General features: G+C 40.3%; 1 protein-coding gene across 2 annotated transcripts in view; it reads right to left on the bottom strand.

The window, feature by feature from the left end:
- Positions 1-20,583, bottom strand: part of LOC149218277 (ubiquitin interaction motif-containing protein) — a 245,371-nt gene that overhangs the window by 109,370 nt on the left and 115,418 nt on the right. For both annotated transcript variants that reach the window (XM_089383887.1, XM_089383886.1), the window contains exons 4-5: positions 1,157-1,283; positions 612-797 (exon numbers count right to left, since the gene is read on the bottom strand). In XM_089383887.1, coding sequence (XP_089240013.1) covers positions 612-797; positions 1,157-1,283 — 313 coding nt within the window. The remainder of the gene's footprint in view (positions 1-611; positions 798-1,156; positions 1,284-20,583) is intronic.

The raw sequence follows: 20,583 nt of genomic DNA, 5'->3' as shown, positions 1-20,583 counted from the left end.
TAATATATATATATATATATATATATATTATGTGTCGTTTCCTGCCGTATCGTATCCAGAGTTTTTGAAAATTTGCCGTATCCATTTCAAACCCCGTATCCGTATCCGTTCCCGTATCTGTTTCCATGCAACTTAGGGTTTTTATGTAAATTGCTATTTGAAAATTAATAATTTGCCTTTAAAATAATAGATTGCTTTCCCTCATTTGAGTGTTTTTAACCATGTAAATACTGGTGTCACTATCTTTGATCTCATTGTGAGTGAATGATGTCTTCTTGTTCAACCCTGTGGGAATATATTTGTTTCCCCACAAGTATGGGTCTTCAAATTTTCCATGGCAACCCTATTCCATCAAAGTCTGTGTCCGGATGTAAACAAAGTTAACTGAACTAGGTATTTAGGAGATGAATTCACTATTGAGATGGCCTTTATTTTAAACCCCTTCAAATAGAACCACTGCAAATGAAATGCGCCTCTAATTTCATTAAATTGTATCAAGAACATGTAATCATTAAAAGAGATAAAAAATAACTTAATACAAGAATTCAAGCAACTAAGGGCATCAAGTGTAGTTCTTCAATGAATTTTACTTCTACAGATCATACACGTACCAATCCTCTTGAAAGCAGTGCCGAAAAGAGGAATAGCAATGCTCCCATGCGGCTCTGGAAGATGGGAAGCATTTCCTGAAGCCGAACCAAAAGAGCAGTTGGAGAAGTTAAAATATATATTCTGAGTACTTTCTGCAGTTCCCAAGCAGAATTTATCGAAACGCCTTCCAAAGCTTTTGCAATCATCTGGGAAAAAAAGGCATGAAAAAAATCATCTCCACACATATACAATTAAATAAAAGGTAATATAATCAAAGTATATAAAGAAACATTCTTAGGCTAAACAACAAAATATCACATTATGCCTACGCTAAAAAGGTGTGGAGACATCACAGCATGTTCTAATTCATTGACCTTGTTAAATCACTAATTTTAGAAATTATGGCCAGGCACCATTTAAAAAATTTAAATTTCTGTGGGATATATTACCTGCAACAACTTGAGAGTCAAGTTCAAGACATATAAGGAAAAACTCTCAAGTTCAAGACATATATGGAAAAATTCAACTCAATTTACACATGGAAGGGTCACAAACCATAACATACCTCATTGTGCTGCCCAGCATCACCACATTCTCCAATCTGAGGGTAATTAACATTCAATGTAGCAATAACAGCTCTGTGATTTTTTCCAGCTAACAATAATATTTCTGCCATTGCCAATACCAATGCTCTGCAAGAAGAAAAAGAAAATCATACATTTCTAGGAGTATGATAATCTAAACTCTTTCAAAACATGCCCAATCAATTCCATAAGCACTAAATTTGGACCCAAATCTTTGAGCCGTGCATTAGAGTGGATTTTATGATCACATCTAAAAGATGCATGCTTAATAGGATGTTACAGAAATTTATATGGAAGTACTGGTACTTAACAATGGAAAGAGAGACATATCCCTTACAAAGACAAGATTGAGACGCCAACCTTGGGTTGAGAATGTGTCCAATCAACTCAACTCCCAAATATAGGTTCAAGTAATCTCAATCAGCTCCTCCTTTGAAGAAGAACCAAAACCTAGAAAGTGTCCTGGTAAATCTTAAAAACCACAATCTCAGTCTGATCAAGGTTGACCACATACTGATGATCTCCATAGAAACAAACCAAGCCATTCAAATGACTTTGTAAACCATTAGGAAATGAAGCAAAAAGAACCTCCTCATCAGTTAAAAGATGCACTATAATCAAGATACAATAAAGGCTGCAACCATCCTTCATATGTGTGTTTTCTCTCATGAACTCCTTGAATTCATTAATACAGATCCAAAACGAAGTCAAGCAAAGAGGTCTAAAACCCACCTAAGATGGACTCATAAATCCTCCAGTATCATGATAGCAGTGGTGAGTGGCTCAGAGATGCCATCGCCGTGTAATTACTAGTAAGGGTAAGAATGTGATGCCTCCAGAATATTAACCCTGAGGGTATGAATGTGATGAACTGTCTAGGAGTCTCTCTTGAACCTTAGCTAGTATCTAGCCTTGAATTTCATCCATTCCAAATGCTCTAGAAGCCAAGCCTCAAATGTCATCTATAAGCCAAGCCTTGAATTTCATCCATTCCAAATGCTCTAGAAGCCAAGCCTCAAATGTCATCTATAAGCCAAGCCTTGAATTTCATCCATTCAAAATGCTCTAAAAGCCACATATCAGGAATGGTAGTATAAAGCTTGTGAAAAGTGTGCCCAAACAATCCAAATCTCTTATACATTCTAGCTCAATGCAGTATTCCAATGCAATAAGTAATTGTTGTTCATGACAAATTAAGCATCCAATAGTACTACAACATGGATAGGCATAAACATATAAACATTATTTAACTCCAAATGCTTTCATTGTGCTAGTTGCATACACATGCACATAGATAATAATAGATTAAAATTATATCATATCTTCTATGTTATAGGCCTTTGGACAAATTAATACTAGATCAACAATTACGAGTGTAGGTACAAGAAGGCAAGGTGCAATTGGCTTAAAAGTGCTGGTTCTTTTTCTCAACTACACATTGGTTGTTAGCTGAACAAATCTAATAGAAAAAGTATATTCATCAACAAAATCCATCATCAATGTAAGTCAATGGGCAACTTCCTAAATTCAGGTCAACGATCAGACATTGTCATCTTAATTTCTAAGGCTTTAGTAAAACAGAATGTTGCTCACCTTCAACTTGGAGAAAAGATGGTATTGAATTATTTTTTATCTGAAACATCCAACACTGTTACTTGGGCTTCCTAGTCTAAACTGTAGATTAAATAATATCAAGATTCCTAGGATATAATAACCTTTTCTCCATTTAAGAAAGCCTTGGGTGCAACCTTCCCTTCTTTGTCTGCTTTTATCAACGAACAAGGACTAGATTTTGCTTTCTAGGAGAATAAAACTTAATTTTCTGATTGCTTCAGTCAAATTCCTTTTGACTCCTCTTACATGCAAAATAGATATGACTGATTATTTAAATCAGATTTAGTAGTGACCAGGATTCAGAACCCAATTCTTTCCAGTGAAAATTTTTCTTTTACATTGAATAATGTTTTGGGGATCTTTAACAAGAACCCAAAAAGTGTCTTATAAATGAGCTTGCTATTAAATAGACTCCCTACAGGATGAATCTTGGAAAACAAAGGAGAAAGGCCAGGTTCATGACAATCTTGAGGAGATCCAGAGTCTCTTAGACTTGTGTTCTATTATTGTCAATTTGCTGCAATGTTTTGGAATAAACTTTTGTCCCAATAAGCTCTATTGATTGGTAGATAAGATAATTCTATTAATGTCCAATGAATGATCACAATTGTAGGTCAATGAGACTCAAAAGAACCTGGGGTAAAAATACTCAAATGCAATGAAGAAGCAATTCCTCTCACTAGTCTGCCACAGCCAGAAAAAGGAGGAGCTAAAAAAGCTAATAGAAAAGAAAAAGATAGTGTGGATACAATTTACAAAGCCATGTCAAGCATCAAGTGCAATCTTCAAGTTGCACTGAGACTGCAGGCAAAATAAAAAGAGATAGAAGAATAAGAAGAAGTGAGCTCCCCATCTGAGTCATCGACCACTGTGAAAGCAACAATGTGCTGTCTGATGATGTTGTCAGGAGAATACCAAGGCTGAGGCGAGCTATCTTTAAAATCTTAAGAGGAGCCCTATGTTGACCTCAATCTTAATCAACAATATTGAATCACAAACTCTTCCAACTTCTAACCTAAATTTTCCTAAATAAACCAGGCCTCACTGTTGAAGCTTGTGGTAGGCTTTGGAAGGTCTTTTGCATAGGCTTTGGTGTCTTAGCATCTGGGACATGATTTATTGCCTCTCTAGGTGCTTGCTTGGTGGAGTAAGTGTTTTATGTCTTCCTTCCTAAGTTTAACTTAGGAAAAGTACAATAATTAAAGTCAATTAATTATTGTAGACTATTAAGTTACTTTCTAAGGATAAATAATTTAATTATTTAAGTGACTTAGAAATAATCTCAACCATTGATCTCCAAGATATTCTAGAAGGGAGATTAGGGTTAGGGATTTGGGCTTAATGAATATTGTAAATGAAGCCTAGTGAAGAAGTGAAAACACACAAGAGCTCAAGAGAGCGAGTCACAACAAGAGAGAGTGATTTTCTCTAGTGTGAGTGGCTCAGTAGACTAAAGTGCAAAGGAGGAGAAATAGAGGAGAATTTGGGGGTGAATCTAGGAAATCGAGTTGTGGAGTTTTTAGGGTCAAGTTGCTGAAGTGAGGTGCAGTTGTTGGAGAGGCCAAATTACCAAGGAAAAGTTGATGGGTGCAGAGGCCGATTTTTTGGTGATCAGTGAGGCCAATTTCCTTCAAGATGGATTGCTTCTAAGGCTGATTTCCAAGTGGCCGAATTCATCCTATGGGGGTTGTGAAAAATCTATCACTACAGCTACTCATTTAATTTTTCTACTTATTCCACAATAAGATATTTATGAAATTACTTCAATAAATATTGCTACAGATATCACACTGTAATACAAAAACAAACATATGCACAAGAATCAACACATTGACACAGTTATTTTGGACAACAGTCCCTGGAAAAACCCAATGTGGGAAAACCAGTGCAACAAGGGAGGTTTTTATTATTCAGCAATTCTTCAGTACAAGAAGGTGCCAAATTGGCTTACCCACAGAGAGAAAAAATTCTCCAGCACTTCTCCCAATCCCAGCATCAGCCCAACAAACCTTTGCGTGGCTCTCAGACCCTCTGCGTCAGCCCTGGACCTCTCTGTGTCACCCACGCAGGCCCAGTTAATGACTGCGCAGTCTCCTGCTACCTCTGCATCAGCTTGAAATGCCCTGCATCTGCCTCTCCTGCCTCTACGCTGATCTCTAGTGGCTGATCCCGTCTCTCTATTCCGTACTTGCTGCCTCCTGACTGCTCACCAAACCACTGGTTCAATTTCTCAGCTAACCCTGCTCCAGAAATTGAACTGACTAGTCTCCCTCAGTGTGTCCTCCAAGTGACCCTCAAGCCTCATCTTATACTTTTCTCGTTGACACATCAACGGCCAAGATTAAGTCCCTAATCAACGGCTAAGATTAACTCTGGCTTGATCCATGACTTTTGGACCCTTCTAACACAGTTTTATATCAATTCACATTAATATTTTATTTTCCCTGAGTTTAGACTTGGGGACTCTATTAAAAATATTAATTATTTTAATATCTCCCAAACTGTTTAGAATCTGCCCAAACTATTTCTGGGTATTGGAGATCTCATGTGTTTCAGCCTCTCCACCAATTTTCGTGGCTAGAGCACATCCGATGCTACCCCAAATCAACACTCCCTCTTAGCAAGGATTGTGCTCTAATAATACTCCTCACTGAGTATCACCCTAATCAACCGACATCGGTCCCTGTGCTGATGCTAAGCCTCCCTGCCCAACATCCTTTGCACTGCTGCATCTTGTACTGCTGCCCATGGCTTTGCTACTGCCACTGTTGCATCTGTACAACAACTCCCTCTGCATCTATGCTGTTGCTGGTCCTTTCTCCCAACACTACATCTGCACTGCAACTCTCTCTTCATCCTTGTTGCTATCACTCTCATTTCTGCTACTAAAACGGGTTCTTTACCATCCCCATCTGTTCCCTGAAGTAGTCAAACTTTGTCCTGCCAAGGGCCTTGGTGAGGATGTCCACCACCTGTTCTCCTGTAGTAGTGTAGCTCAATTGTACAGCTCCTCGTTGGACACAGTCCCTGACAAAGTGACACAGGATATCAATATACTTTGACCTATCATGAAACACTAGATTTCAAAGAGCTTGATGCAACTTTGATTATGGCACATGATCGTGGTCGCCTCCATATTCCTTTTGAATAGGTTCACAAGCAGTTTTCTAAGCCATATGGCCTCACGCAAAGTTGTGTTTGCCACCATATATTATGCCTCAGATGAGCTCAGAGCCAAGGACTTTTGTTTCCTACTGCACCAGGAGGTCATCCCTGATCCAATGTTAAAAGTTAAAACCGTACCCAGAGGTACTTTTCCGATCCACTGAACTTCCTGCCCAGTCTGCATCAGTAAATCAACTCAAACTGATATCCTTACTCCTGGTGTACAAGAGTCCATAATCGACTGTTCACTGCAAATACCTGACAACATGTTTGGCTACTGCCTAGTGCACCCTCTTCGGTTCCACCATGAACTGACTGAGGGTGTTGACAGCGTAGCAAATGTCTGGCCTGCTATTGACCAAATACATCAAGGACCCTATGAGTTGCCTATATAGGGTGGGATCGACATCCTTGTCTTCTGATGCATCAATCTTCTTCCAGTTGGTGATCATTGGCGTAGCCATAGGTCTACAGTCCTCCATCCCAAATCTTTTCAGGATTTCTGTAACATACCTCCCTTGCCCAAGGAAGATTTCTCCCTTCGTCTGCCAAACATCCAAGCCTAGGAAGTAATGCATTCATCCCAAATCCTTCATATCGAATTCTGTGGCTAGATTCTTCTTGTAGTCCCCAATGAGTCTGGATGATCCTGTCAAAAAGAGATCATCCACATACAATACTAAGATTAGCAGCTCGTTCTCTATAACCAGATAGTAGAGATTAGGATCCGCGTCACTCTTGACAAACCCCATCTTCTGCAAGTAGCCATCTATTCAACCATACCATGCCCTTGGTGCCTGTTTCAGCCCATACTAGGCTTTCTTCAATCCGCATACATGATACATGAGACTTCTTCTCATGAGTTTCAAAGCCCTCTGGTTATTCAATGTATACCTCCACTTCTATTACCTTGTTCAGAAATGCCATTTTGACATCCATCTGATGGTTCTCCCATCCCATTTGGTTTGCAAGAGATATCACGGTCCTAATAGATGTATACCTGGCTACCGGGGCAAAGGTCTCCTCATAGTCAATCCCTTTTTTTTGAGCATACCCCTTAGCCACAAACCTGGCCTTGTATTTCTCAACACTGTCGTCTGCAGCGTAATTGATCTTGTAGATCCATCTTGAACCTACCACTGATCTGTCTTGAGGCCTTGGCACCACCTCCCAGACATCGTTTACTATTATGGAGTTGTATTCCCCTACCATCGCATCTAGCCAAACCTAATGTTGAGCTGCCTCCTTGAAACTGCCATGCTCTCCATCCTGAGCTACTTATGCCTGATATCTATTTGGTTGTTTTCGCTCCCTCTTATTGTTTCTTGGCGCACTGATGAAGTCCTTTGCATCTCGCAGAATCTGACGAAGTTCGCTGCTAGTTCTTCCTCTTCCAGTTGGTGCCTCTGTTCGCTCCTCCTCCTCATCCTGAGAATCTTCTTGTCCTGAGGAAGAATTCTTTACTTCTGTTGGTTGAGCAGGCTTAACCAACGGCTCCTCTTTCGACTGCTCCTCGGAAAGCATCTCGCGAGATCTTCTGAAAGCCTTGTCCTCCATGAAATTTACATCTCATCATACTACTACCTTCCTGCTCCTTGGAAGATAGATTCCGTATGCCTTAGCGTTCTCGCTATATCCCAACAGATATCCCTTTTCCGCAGTTTGATCCAGCTTCTTCCTCTTTTCTTCGGGTATGTGGCAATATGCTAAACTCCCAAATATCCTTAAATGAATTATTTCAGGTGTCTTCCCTGTGAAGACTTTCTCTGGAGTAATCTTGCCCACTGCCCGATGAGGAGTCCTGTTTTGAACATAGACTGTTGTGTTGCATGCTTCTGCCCACAGGAATTTTGGCATATCCTGATCACACATCACGGCCCTATCTGCTTTTACAATAGTCCTGTTCTTTCTTTCTGCTACCCCATTCTGTTGCGGATTGTAGGGAGTTGTCCACTCTCTTCTAATGCCCTCCTGAGCGCAAAAATCAGTGAAGTCCTTATCGACATATTCTCCACCATTATCTGAGCGCAAAACTTTTATTTTCTTCCCAGTGAGATTCTCCACCAGATCCTTGAACTCCTTGAATCAACAAAAAACCTCACCCTTGGTTTTCAGAAAATAAATCCAAGTTTTCCTTGAGTGGTCATCAATAAAGGTAAGGAAATACTCGGCACCACTTAGAGTTTTAACGGACATAGGTCCGCAGATATCTGAGTGTATCAATCCTAGTACAATCTTGGCCCTGTGTTTGCTCCTAGGAAATGCTGCCTTGGCATACTTTCCTAGAGCACATCCCCTGCGTACATCATCTTGTTCTGTACTCAGATCCGGAACTCCTGTTACAGTGCTCATGAGAATTCTCAGAGCTCCATAGTGCAAGTGACCCATTCTTCTGTGCCATAGTTCGTTCAAGTCCTTGTCTCCATGACTGCCTATTAGTACCATTGGTGATTCTAGTTGTAATTTATACAACCGATTACTTTTGATCCCGATCTACACTTTCTTTTTCCAGCTAGGGTGTTTGACATATACCTTCTCCTTGATGAAGTAGACGTCATAGCCCTTGCCTTGTAGTTGTGACACGGAAAGTAAGTTCATCCCCAATCTTGGTACATGCAGCACATTTGCAGCACAGAAAGATTCTCCCGATTCTGTCTAAAAGACTATGGTACCCTTCCCTACTGGAGTACACTTTGCCTTGTTTCCCATGATGATCTGAAAGTTCAACTTCTCTTCTTGATATTCTGAGAAACACTCCCTGATTCCCGTCATATGCCACGAGGCTCCACTGTCTATATACATACTTCTGATGATGCAGCACTAGTCATACATGCCACTTCTTCTTCCAACCTGGAAGCTAACATAGAGAAATCGAAATCTCTTTCTCTTGTGCAATCTTCTGAGAATCTGTGTGAGTCCCCTGACGTGGATGCCTCTACATCCTGGTTTCAACCCATAATTGATTTTCCCTTCCTGTCTCTAATTACTTGCTTTGATACCGGCCTCTTAGGCTCAGGCTCTCAGCAACAGATGTGGCATCTCTCAAGGTGTCCTGAAGCCACTTGGGCTTCCTCTTCCCTGAGCATACTTCTCCCATTGGAGAATGAAACTCCTCCTCCTCATCATCATCAGGAGCCTGAACTCCTGACTGTCTGTCTGTTGTCCTCCTGCCTACACCTGAACCTGTAGAAGCTGAGGTACCGTGTGAACTGTCCATTAGTGGACTCCCTAGTGAACTGCTCTGTGAACTACTCTGCATGCTGCCCGGACCACCACCCATCTGGCTCGGCGAGCCACTGCTCACCGACGGACCTGGCATCCTCATAGATGTACCTCCAGATCCTCTTGATCCCTGCGACTAACTCAACTGCTGCTGAGGGTTTGGCTGATCCAGATACTCTAACTCCCGTGACCTCCTAAAGGCCCTGTCCTCCTCAAACTTTACATCCCGCCTGACAACAACTTTCTTCTGTGCAAGACTGTAAATCCGAAAGGCCTTTGAGGTCTCACTGTAGCCCACAAAGATACCCTTCTCTGCGGTGGGCTCTAGTTTGGTCCTCTTCTCCTTGGGTATGTAGGAGTATGTAATGCACCCAAAGATACGAAGATGACCAATATCAGGCTTCTTCCCAGAAAAAGCCTCCTCCGGAGTCATGTGCCCCAAGGCACGATGCAGACTCCTGTTCTGCAAATAAACAGCTAGGTTGCAGGCCTCTGCCCACAAGAACAATGGCAACCCCTGATCATGTAACATGGCTTTGGCAACCCCTCCAATGGATCTTTTCTTCCTCTCCGCAACCCCGTTCTGCGGGGGGTTGTAAGGAACAGTGAACTCCCTCCTAATGTCTGCCTCCGCACAATAGTCAACAAACTCTCTAAGGGTGTACTCTCCCCCATTATCCGACCTCAAGGACTTGATCTTCCGACCTGTCTGTGTCTCCACAAGAGCTCTAAACTCCTGAAACCGCTTGAAGACCTCACTCTTGGTCTTCAAGAAATAAATCCAGGTCCTCCTGAAGTGATCATCAATTAATAAAACATAGTACTCATATCCACTCAAGGAAACATGACACATCCGACCGCTCACATCGGAATGAATCAAATCAAGTATCCTAGTCGCTTTGCTGTCACTGCTGGGAAAAGGGGATTTGGCAAACTTGCCCATCGCACATCCTCTGCAAGTATCAAAGTGATCAGTACTGAAATCTGGCACACCTGTAGTGATCTCTCGCAAGGTCCTCAAGGCTCCATGATACATATGCCCCATCCTGCAGTGCCAAATCTCACACAGCTCAGAACTGCTAGCTCTGCTGTCGGTACTACTGCTCAATGCCAAAAGGGGCTGGAATGCAAACTTGTACACCTTTGCATGGCGTACACCTATCACTCTAGTTGAATCAGCTGGAGTGCCCCTGGGATACATCAACACATGTCCTCCCCTGAACAGTACCTCATATCCTCTGTCCTCCAAAGCTGAGACGGATATGAGGTTCTTCCTCATCCCTGGCACATAAAGAACATCTGACACCTTCAAGAGAGGTTTGGACTCCCTCTGAAATGTCAGTGTCCCCACACCGACTGCTCTAACAACTTTGTCATAACCGAGTACTACCTCTATATCAGTGCCACTCTCTGAAAGCTCTAAGAAGTACTCACGGACTCCTGTCATGTGACGTGAAGCCCCACTGTCCACATACCAGATACCCTCTATTAGCGGAAAAGCATGCTCCCTCTGAACCTGTGTGGCAAGTGATCCTGCACTAGAGGACTCACACGCAGTGAACGCAAACACCCGGTCAAAACGATCTGCAAAGTCCTCAACCTCTGCTGACGCTGCCATGCTTTGGTTCTTCCCCTTCTTCTTCTTCTTCTTCTCCAGACACACAACTGCATAGTGTCCCATCTTTTGACAATTCCAACACTTCACCTTGGAATAGTCCTTCTGTGAGTTACTCTGTTTACCTTTGCCTTTGCCCCCACCATTGCTTGTGGAAGCCTGCTTCTTCCCTTTGCCTTTCTTGCCACCTACCAACAGTGCTACATCCTCATCCTACTCAACTGGCTTCGCTGCCCCAAGCTGACCTTTCATGATCTCTGTCTGAATGCAATCATCCCAAAACCTCTCCCATGTTGGAAGGGTCTCACGTGCACAAACCCCATCAGCAAAGTTCATCCATGAACGGGGGAGGCCATTCACTGCAATCCACACCAACTCAGTGGGTGGAATGACCTCTCCAACTGCTGCCAACTCATCTCTCACATTAGTAATCTTTGTGAGATATCCAACTGCACTATCATTACCCATCTTAATGGTCTTCAGCTTCTACTTCAGGGCCATTTTCCGGTTCTCATTGGTACTCTGGTAGAGATTGGACAATGTTGTCCACATCTCATGGGCATTTCTCTTTCCTTTCACATGAAGAATGCAATGGTCTTTGACTCCGTCTAGAATCAGTCTCTTACCCTTGTTGTTCTTTCTATTATAAGCAGTCAACTGAGTAGCATCAATAGGCACAACAACAGGGTTCTGTGTGATTTGCACCCTAATGTCTCAGACTTCTGCCTCCTCAAAGATACTCTGCATTCTCTCCTTCCAAACGTTGTGATTGGTATGCCCATCCAACCTATCTTCCACCCTCAATCCCAATGACATCCTGTTGTCCTAAAACTGAAAAATAGCACTGTTGTAGTAAAGATAAAACTGATGTTTGTGAAAAATCAGCTTGTTGGAATTTTCTGAGTGAAAAATCAGCAGGTTGTAATTTTCCTCCTTGCTGTCCCAAACTGCACTTCAGCACTCAAGCTCTGATACCAAGTAGAAATTTCTCATTTCCCACCCCGGTTTTCAATTTCACCTTATTTCTCCAAAATAGTTAAATCCCCTTTCCCATATCCATACATTCAACAACTAGAAAATAAATTTTGCTGAAAACACAAATTCTGGAAAAATTACAAAATGCTGAAAAATGAAGAAATAAATATCAGCACATACAAACAGCCATTCAATACATTTAAACACTGATTTTTTGCCAAGGTGACCCTGGAAAAACCCCCTACAACTCTTGGGGAAAACCAGTTCGAAAGCTCCTTCTTATTTCTGGAAAATGCTTTTACAGTAAGAGAAATATTCAGCAAAAATCAACAAGCAAACTTTTACAACTTATCTCGTTTTCCGTGTCTCACAGCCAACTGGAAAAACTTGCAAACAACAAAACAGAACAACAATAATTGTTGTACGGCCTCCTCGATTTCTGTGCCAAATTTCAGCGTTAATGCTGCTGTACAGCCTGCCTAGAAAAGCGTGCAAGCTGCCATAAATGTTGTTGTACAGTTTATTCAATTTCTGTGCAGAAAAAACAGTAGTACAGTGTACGGATTTCTGCCTAGAAATGCGTGCCAAGGTAAATCCACTTGCTGTACGGCCTCCCTTGAAAACCATGCCAGCAAATTTCAAACTTTCTGCTCCTCGATTTCTGTGCTAACTTGTTGTACGGCCTCTTTGGAATCTGAGCCAAAACTATTGTACGACCTTTCTAGAAAAGCATGCCCAAAACCTGCCTTTCGCTGTGTGCTAACTCAGCTATACGGACTTGTTGGAATGCTACCTTGGAATGTGTGCCAAGCTGCTGCCTCCTCCTCACTGTCCAGAAATCTCTCTTGCTCTCTTGCTCTCCCTCTCTCAATCTGCTCATGAAAGAATGAATGACATTTCCTCCTTTCCCTCCTTTAATCTAACCCTAAGTGACTTTTGGGTAATCCCTAAATCCAATGGTTGAAATAGATTGAGATCTAGGGCTGAGATTAAATGTTCATTTAAATCTCACTTTCTATTTTTTAATTCACCCCACTTTAATAAAGACCCACTTAGTCATTTATTTCCAAAGTCACTTTTCCTTTCTAATTTTACATTGTATTTATTAAAGTCACTTTAAAATTAGACTTTAGTAACTTTATCACTTAAAGTCACTTTTAAATTAGATTTGACTTTATAAAAATTATAAAGTCACTTTAGGAGAAAAATTAAATTCTTTTGGACACTTTTCCCTAGGCCAAAGATCAAAGCCTTAGGGAACCACCTGTCCTCCGGTACCAAATTTTAACATAAATGTGGGTTCCCTAACCTATTTACAATGATATATAATATTTGACAAATAACACAAACTCTTGGATAGACTTCGTACAAAACAATCAATATAGATGTGTATACTGTTCAATTGCTTCTGCTCTTGGTAAATTGCTTGGTTGTCCTTTCACTGCTTGATCTCTTCTTCAATTTTCACAATTTTGTTGCTTGTGGCTAGCATCCTTATTTGATATCACTGTTCTTGCATCAGTGTTTGAACTATGTTGAAACTCTTCCTGCTTTAGGTGAACTACTGTTGTTGCTTCAGACCCTCACTACTCTAGTGGATACTGTATGAAGATGTTACTGAATGATACTGCTGCTGCTTGCCATGACTTGCAGTTCCTTTTAACCTTCCTGCCACAAATTTTTCAAGTCTTCCACCTGCAAAAGTCAAATATGCCCATACGAATCCCAAAAGAGTATCCAAGAGACCCCTCGACTTGACCGAGTATGATTTGATCCAACAGACCTATACCTGCACTATAGATATTTAACGAAACCTACTCCTATACAAATCCTATGAACCCAAGAGAAAATATTAAATTGACAATCTTGAATAGTTCATTAGAAAAAACACACAAAAATACAAAACTGACCTGAAATGTGCACTCTTCTACCTGTAATAAAAGACATACAGTGAGTTTCAAAACTAAGAACAAACAGAACAAATAACTTACCTTGACTGGATGTTTCTCAACAAAAGTCTTCAGATTTGATCTCCTTTACCTGTGATAGCACAGATGTTTGTCACCATAGATCCGAGCCAAGAGGACACAGGAGGATGAAACTAAATAAACAGATCAGAGGTCCTGAAATTTTGCTGCCCTTCCAAATTTATGGAACAGCCCTCAACATGTTTATGACAGACCTAAGCTAGGCCCTAACTAGACTACTCTTGAACCTAAAGAGATGCCCAGACTTTTGTTATCCTAAGACCTGCACAAAATAGTTCCAAGTTTATCAAGAAAAGGCCTAAAATTGCTTTGAGATTTCACTTTCCTTGAGACTCATATGTTGTGTTGAAATGAATAGGAAAAAAAAAAAAAAATATATATATATATATATATATATAATGTTGCCCCAAGTCCTGTAATTAATCTAACCAAACTTTTCACATTGTGTTATGTGAGCTATGCCTTAGATGAGGGCCGAAGATCTGAAGGGAGACTTGCACCTGCAATTGAATAGTCCTTCCATACTAAACCGAAAACCAAAAAAGAATACAATTGCCCAATAAACTTACCTGAAATGTCTGCTCACGTCCACCAAGATCCGAAGTAAAATACTTACTACAGGTCTATATGGCAGGGCCGAAAGTATGGATCTCCGTTCTCCTTTGCAATAAATGCTCAACTGAACCAAACCCTGACCCCTGATGAATCATTAGATGCCTACATTAATTGCTCCTCAGGGTGACCAAATAATTTCAAAGAGATTATGCCCAGATCATTCGTTATTGATGCATATATTGGAGATATCTCAACGTCTCCTTTTATAGATGATCATTTGATTAGAGAGGACTTTTAAAATGATGACTGTTAGAGGTTATAAGTGGCCTCAAGGAATAAACGTTTGAAGATTTCAGGGGTTTAAATTATTTTGAAATATTTAATTTTTTTTAACATGCATTGCCTTAAGCTCTAAGGAAGGAAGTCGTTGGTGTCCTTGAATTTTTTAAATTAAATGACCATTGGAGGTTATAAGTGTTGAAGAAAGTGTAACTAGGTTCGGTCTTCATAAATGTACTTTTGATATTTGTATTTATTCAAGAAAAGAAATATTATTTTTGTTATATTTATCAATGAGTTTCTTGCTCATTGAAATAGGTCTAGCACATGTTAAAGTGCTATAGGTAAGTCAAAGAGTCAAAAGAAAGTTTGAAGACCCTTAAGGGCATGTTACACCATGTACATGTTTGTATAAGAGTCAAAGAATATCCCTGCAAGCAAAGACAAGTCCTCTCCATGCAACGACATCATCAAAAGAGCACAAATGATGAAGGCAACTCATGTCAGCCTACAGTCATTGTGTCGGCCTAAAGGAGGGACAGTCCTCTATATATAGAGGCTGTCCACTCCCTCAAACAACAAGCAATCCACCTTTGAAATCAGCAAGCAAGGAAGACCGAGAAAAGGGTGAAAAAGGACGAGTATAAGGAGCCTCTAGTGCAGCGAAGAAGGAGAAGTCATCACCGAAGGTTGGAGGACTGTTTCTAGGGTAAAACACAGTCACATGTGCGAGAAAAGGAGGCATCTCTGCGGTCATAACAGCAGCAACATAAGAGTCTCATACTTCTCATTGTTTTGGCTTGAAACTTAGGCCAACAAGGCCTCTCACTAGAGCGAAGAAGAGACTCTCTCAATCAAAGAAGAAAGGAACTAAATACTCAAGGAAGCCTCCCACACGTGCGAGAATTTAGGGTTGCAGGACAGTCATATCAAGTCTGCAACTACACCTTGAAGAAGGAGCTCGGTTGGTCAAGAGGAAGGAAGGGATCATCACAAGTAAAGGGTCTCCCTAGAGCAAGTGCAACAAGAACTATCAACAGTTGTAAGAAGAATGAAGTGCCGAAAGGAGGATGAAGTGTCGGGGAACGAAGTGTCGAAAGGAGGAGGACGGAGTGTTGGGAAACGAAGTGCAGGATCGAAGAAGAACTTGACTTGTGCTTGGAGGATATTCTTGTCAACGGTCTAAGGTTTGGCATTGATCAATAGAAGCTTCAATAAGAGAAATTTACTAAAGGGTTTCCCTCTCTACGAGAGAGAGATTTTGCCCCGGAAGAGAGCCAACATCTTGTGTTCTTGTTTCTTATGTTTTGATAGCAATTCGATGAAATAAAAACTCACACTAATAATAAGAGAAGAAGATCAAGCTAACAAAGATAAATTGCAAAAGTGCTTCACAAATTGTTATCAAATCTAGAAGAATCCTACTACACATAATTGTCCCTGATTCTTCGACATGGTATCGGAGCTAAGGTGACACATCAAGGAAAAGGCATCTCAAGAGCACTCATTAGGTGACTCAACAAGGAAGAACATCTCAAGAGCAACTACAAGGTTGAAGCATCAAGCCAAGAAATCTCAAGCACATCAAGGACAAGGAAAGCCTACCATCTACAAAGCAAGAGGAGAAGCCTTTTGTATAAAGGCACCTACAAGAAAAGCAAGACAAAAGGGACACCATCTTCAAGGAGAGAAGCACTACAAGTCAAGTCATCAAGCAAATCTCATCACCAAACAAGTCCATTTGGAGAAAGAAACTTGAAGAGCATCTAAGAAGGCAAGCCATCAAGTCTTCAAGAAGAAAGCAATTCCACTACATCTCAAACACTATCATGTAAGTATATGTCCCCTCCTGAATATACCTCAATTTATTTTTGCAAGGAAAGCAACAAATTGGTTGGGACCACTAACTTCCTTGCATGGAAGAAGAGGACTGACTTACTTCTCAAGGAGAATGAACTCCTAGAACTCATCAAAGGGAATGTCACTATCCCTACTAAGGAACAAACTCAAGCCTTAGCCAAGTACAATAAGGATGAGACAAGAGCTCAAAGGATTCTCATAGAATCTATCAAAGAATCTATCATTCCATATGTCTCCAAATTTGAAACATCAAAAGAAATCTATGATAAACTAATAGAGCTATTCTTGGTAAGCACAGCTAGAGAAGTGATATCTCTACGAAATGATTTGTACAAGATGAAGATATCAAAGGAAGGAATAGCTCCCTACTTCATGAAGATATCTGAGATGAGGGATCAACTTCAAGAGCTAGGAGAAGTCATGTCTGATAGAGAAATGACAATTGTGGTACTCAATGCTCTACCTGAGGATTGGGGCAACTTCACATCAAGCATATATGCCAAGAAGGAAGTTACCCCACTAAGTGAATTATGGTCTCTATGCAAGATAGAGGAAACTAGACTCAAAGCAAAAGATGATGTGGGATCAAAGGAGCAAGAATTTGCTATCATGGCCAAGAGAAAGGGAAAATTTGGCAAATTTGGTCCACGAAGAACAAGCAATAGAGATATGTCCAAAGTCCAATGCTTTGGATGCCAAGAATATGGACACTACAAAAGGGATTGTCCTAAACTTAAGAAGGACAACAACAACAAGAGAAAAAGGGAAGAATCTCATGTAACTCAAGAAGTGAAAGAAGAACACAAGAAGCAAAAGAAGGAAGATCCTCCAAATCTCTACTATGACTAAGTCAACCTCTTTACTTAAGTATTCTTGCAAAGATTTGAGTAGAATAAGAGATGTAGAAATAGAATAGAATGCATGGTTAAAGATATCTTCTAGAATAAAGGAGCATGGTGTAGATATAGCTCAAGATATTCATGTAGAAGGAGCATACCTATTATCGGACCTCATCCACGATGAAAGAATAACTGATCATGATTAAAAAGGCCTCCATCATCAAAACTCCATCATCAAAAGGAAGAAACATTTGCAGGATAAGGGTCTTCAAGATCCTCCAATAGAACCTTCAAAAGAAGGTTGATAAACAAGAACAGATATCTCATTGGGAGTCCCATTCATGAGATTCAAGAAAGGATGATATGCAGGGAAGAAAAGATGAAGCAAGAAAAGGCTACACCAATCAAGAAGAACCATCAAATGAAGCCAAGATGATCAAAGAAGAATCAAGATGAGGTATGTATGCATCAAATTTTAAGTCATGTCATCATATGTATTATTGAATCATGGGAAATGTTCTAAAACATGATCAAGTATAAAAGGATCTCTTTCACCAAAGACATGCTCAAAAGCATGTACTACAATCAAATGAAGGTCAACATGAAGAAATGCTCTCATAAGGAGTATGAGGTTGTTGACTAATCCAAGAAGCAGGTAAGAAGAAGTGCTCTCATAAGGAGTATGAGGTTGTTCACTAAACAATCCAAGAAGAAGAAAATGAAGAAAGAGATCAAGCATGTAAGAACACCATGGACACAAAGAATCATTATCTGACAAAGATCCGGTATAAGACATCTCCCAAAAGAAGGCATGACAACTTTGACAAAGGAAGAAAAAGATCAAAGGACCCTTGACACCTATGAAGGCCTTGGAGATAGTAAGGTGCAGATAACCGATTCAACTCTACAAAGATGTCATGATGAAGAAGCCATCTAGCAAAAACACTATTTGATGTTGAAGCAATATCAGGATGAAGTCATGAAGGGCTACTAAATCAAAGTATGGGGACAAGCAAGTACAACTAAGCATCCATGTGATAAGTATTCTGAAGCACAAACAAGATGACAAAGGAGTAGCCAGATGACAAAAGGACCTGATATATATCAAGAAGGCCACTTTCCACGAAGGGAGCAATGACATGACAAAATCGATGGTCGGTGCCCTACCAAGAAGAAGTTCAAACAAAGACTTCATGACATCGAAGGAAAGAAGGAGATCAAGCAGCTGAAGGACGCACGAAGAAGAAGTTGTTGACGAATGGACAACTCCCTAGCTAAGAGGGAGTTTTAACAAGTTCCCAACTACAAAGGAGCTTGGGCAAGTTCCTTGTCAGAGGAAACTTGGGCATGTCTTCCTCAATTAAGAGGAAGAGATATACACAACATTCTTGTCTTCACTTGGGAAGAAACAATGGGAGGATTGGGTAATCATCTGGCATCCGGCTCTTTGAGGATGTGTAGGGCATCCAAGACAAGAGTAGGCAAGAGGACCAATATTCTTTGAGGGTTGGGAACCCAAGACAAGAAGAGTCCTAAAAGGTCATACTAAATGAATACCTGGGTGGGTATGTACCTTGAGAGACAATGACTAAGGTGTCTATAAGTCATTGGTCTCGCCAACATTGTGCTCTAATCTTATGAGAGATAGAGTTGTTAGTCAAGGCCTTGCTATGAACAATGTTGGTTACTATGATGCCATAACAGATGGATTGCCAATCCGGATTCTCTTATGTGAATTCTTCAAGATTGAAAAATAACCAAACACCTTGTAATGATTTATGAATACCTCCCTAGTTAAGAGGGAGTGTTGAAGAAAGTGTAACTAGGTTTGGTATTCATAAATGAACTTTTGATATTTGTATTTATTCTAGAAAAGAAATATTATTTTTGTTATATTCATCAATGAATTTCTTGCTCATTGAAATAGGTCTAACACATGTTAAAGTGCTATAGGTAAGTCAAAGGGTCAAAAGAAAGCTTGCAGACCCTTAAAGGCATCTTACACCATGTACATATTTGTATAAGAGTCAAAGAATATCCCTCCAAACAAAGACAAGTCATGTCCATGCAATGACATCATCAAATGAGCAAAAAATGATGAAGGAAACTCAAGTTGGCCTATAGTCATCATGTTGGCCTCAAGTCGGCCTAAAGGAGGGACAGTCCTCTATATATAGAGGTTGTCCACTCCCTCAAACGACAAGCAATCCACCTTTGAAATCAGCCAGCAAGGAAGACCGAGAAAAGGATGAAAAAGGACGAGTATAAGGAGCCTCTAGTGCATCGAAGAAGGAGAAGTCATCACTGAAGGTTGGCGAACTATTTCTAGGGTAAAACACAGTCACACGTGCGAGAAAAGGAAGCATCTCTGCAATCATAACAGCAGCAATGTAACAGTGTCATACTTCTCATTGTTTGGGCTTGAAACTTAGGACTATAAGGCCTCTCACTAGACCGAAGAAGAGACTCTCTCAATCGAAGAAGAAAGGAACTAAATACTCAAGGAAACCTCCCACACATGCAAGAATTTAGGGTTGCAGGGCAATCATATCAAGTCTACAACTACACCTTGAAGAAGGAGCTCGATTAGTCAAGAGGAAGGAAGGGATCAACACAAATAAAGGGTCTCGCTAAAGATCAAGGATAAGTGTCTCTTCTAGAGCAAGTGCAACAAGGACTATCAACAGTTTTAATAAGAACGAAGTGCCGAAAGAAGGAGGACGAAGTGTCAAGGAACAAAGTGCAGGAAGGAGGAAGGACTTGACTTGTGCTTGGAGGATATTCTTGTCAAGGGTCTAGGATTTGGCATTGATCAATAAAAGCTTCAATAAGAGAAATTTATGAAAGGGTTTCCCTCTCTAAGAGAGAGAGATTTTTCCCTAGCAGAGAACCAACATCTTGTGTTCTTATTTCTTGTGTTTTGATAGTAGTTTGATGAAGTAAACACTCACACTAATAATGAGAGAAGAAGATCAAGCTAACAAAGATAAATTGTAAAAGTACTTCACAAATTGTTATCAAATCTAGAAGAATCCTACTATACATAATTGCCCTTGATTCTTCAACAATAAGTGGCCTCAAGCATTAAACATTTGGAGATTTTAGGGGTTTAAATTATTTTGAAATATTTAATTTTTTTTAACATGCATTGCCTTAAGCTAAGGAAGGAAGTCATTAGTGTCCTTGAATTTTTTAAATTAAATTTATGAAACCCTTAAGGACCTTATTTAATATTTGTGTCAAGGATCTTACCTAGAAATATTTTCAATTTCATTTAGAAATGTGAAATCAATGAT

The sequence above is a fragment of the Pinus tabuliformis genome, chromosome Q (assembly GCF_031772625.1).
Source record: "Pinus tabuliformis cultivar Carrire ecotype Pingquan chromosome Q, CPIR1, whole genome shotgun sequence".
NCBI classification, from domain to species: Eukaryota; Viridiplantae; Streptophyta; class Pinopsida; order Pinales; family Pinaceae; genus Pinus; species Pinus tabuliformis.
This window is presented reverse-complemented; position numbering and strand designations above follow the sequence as displayed.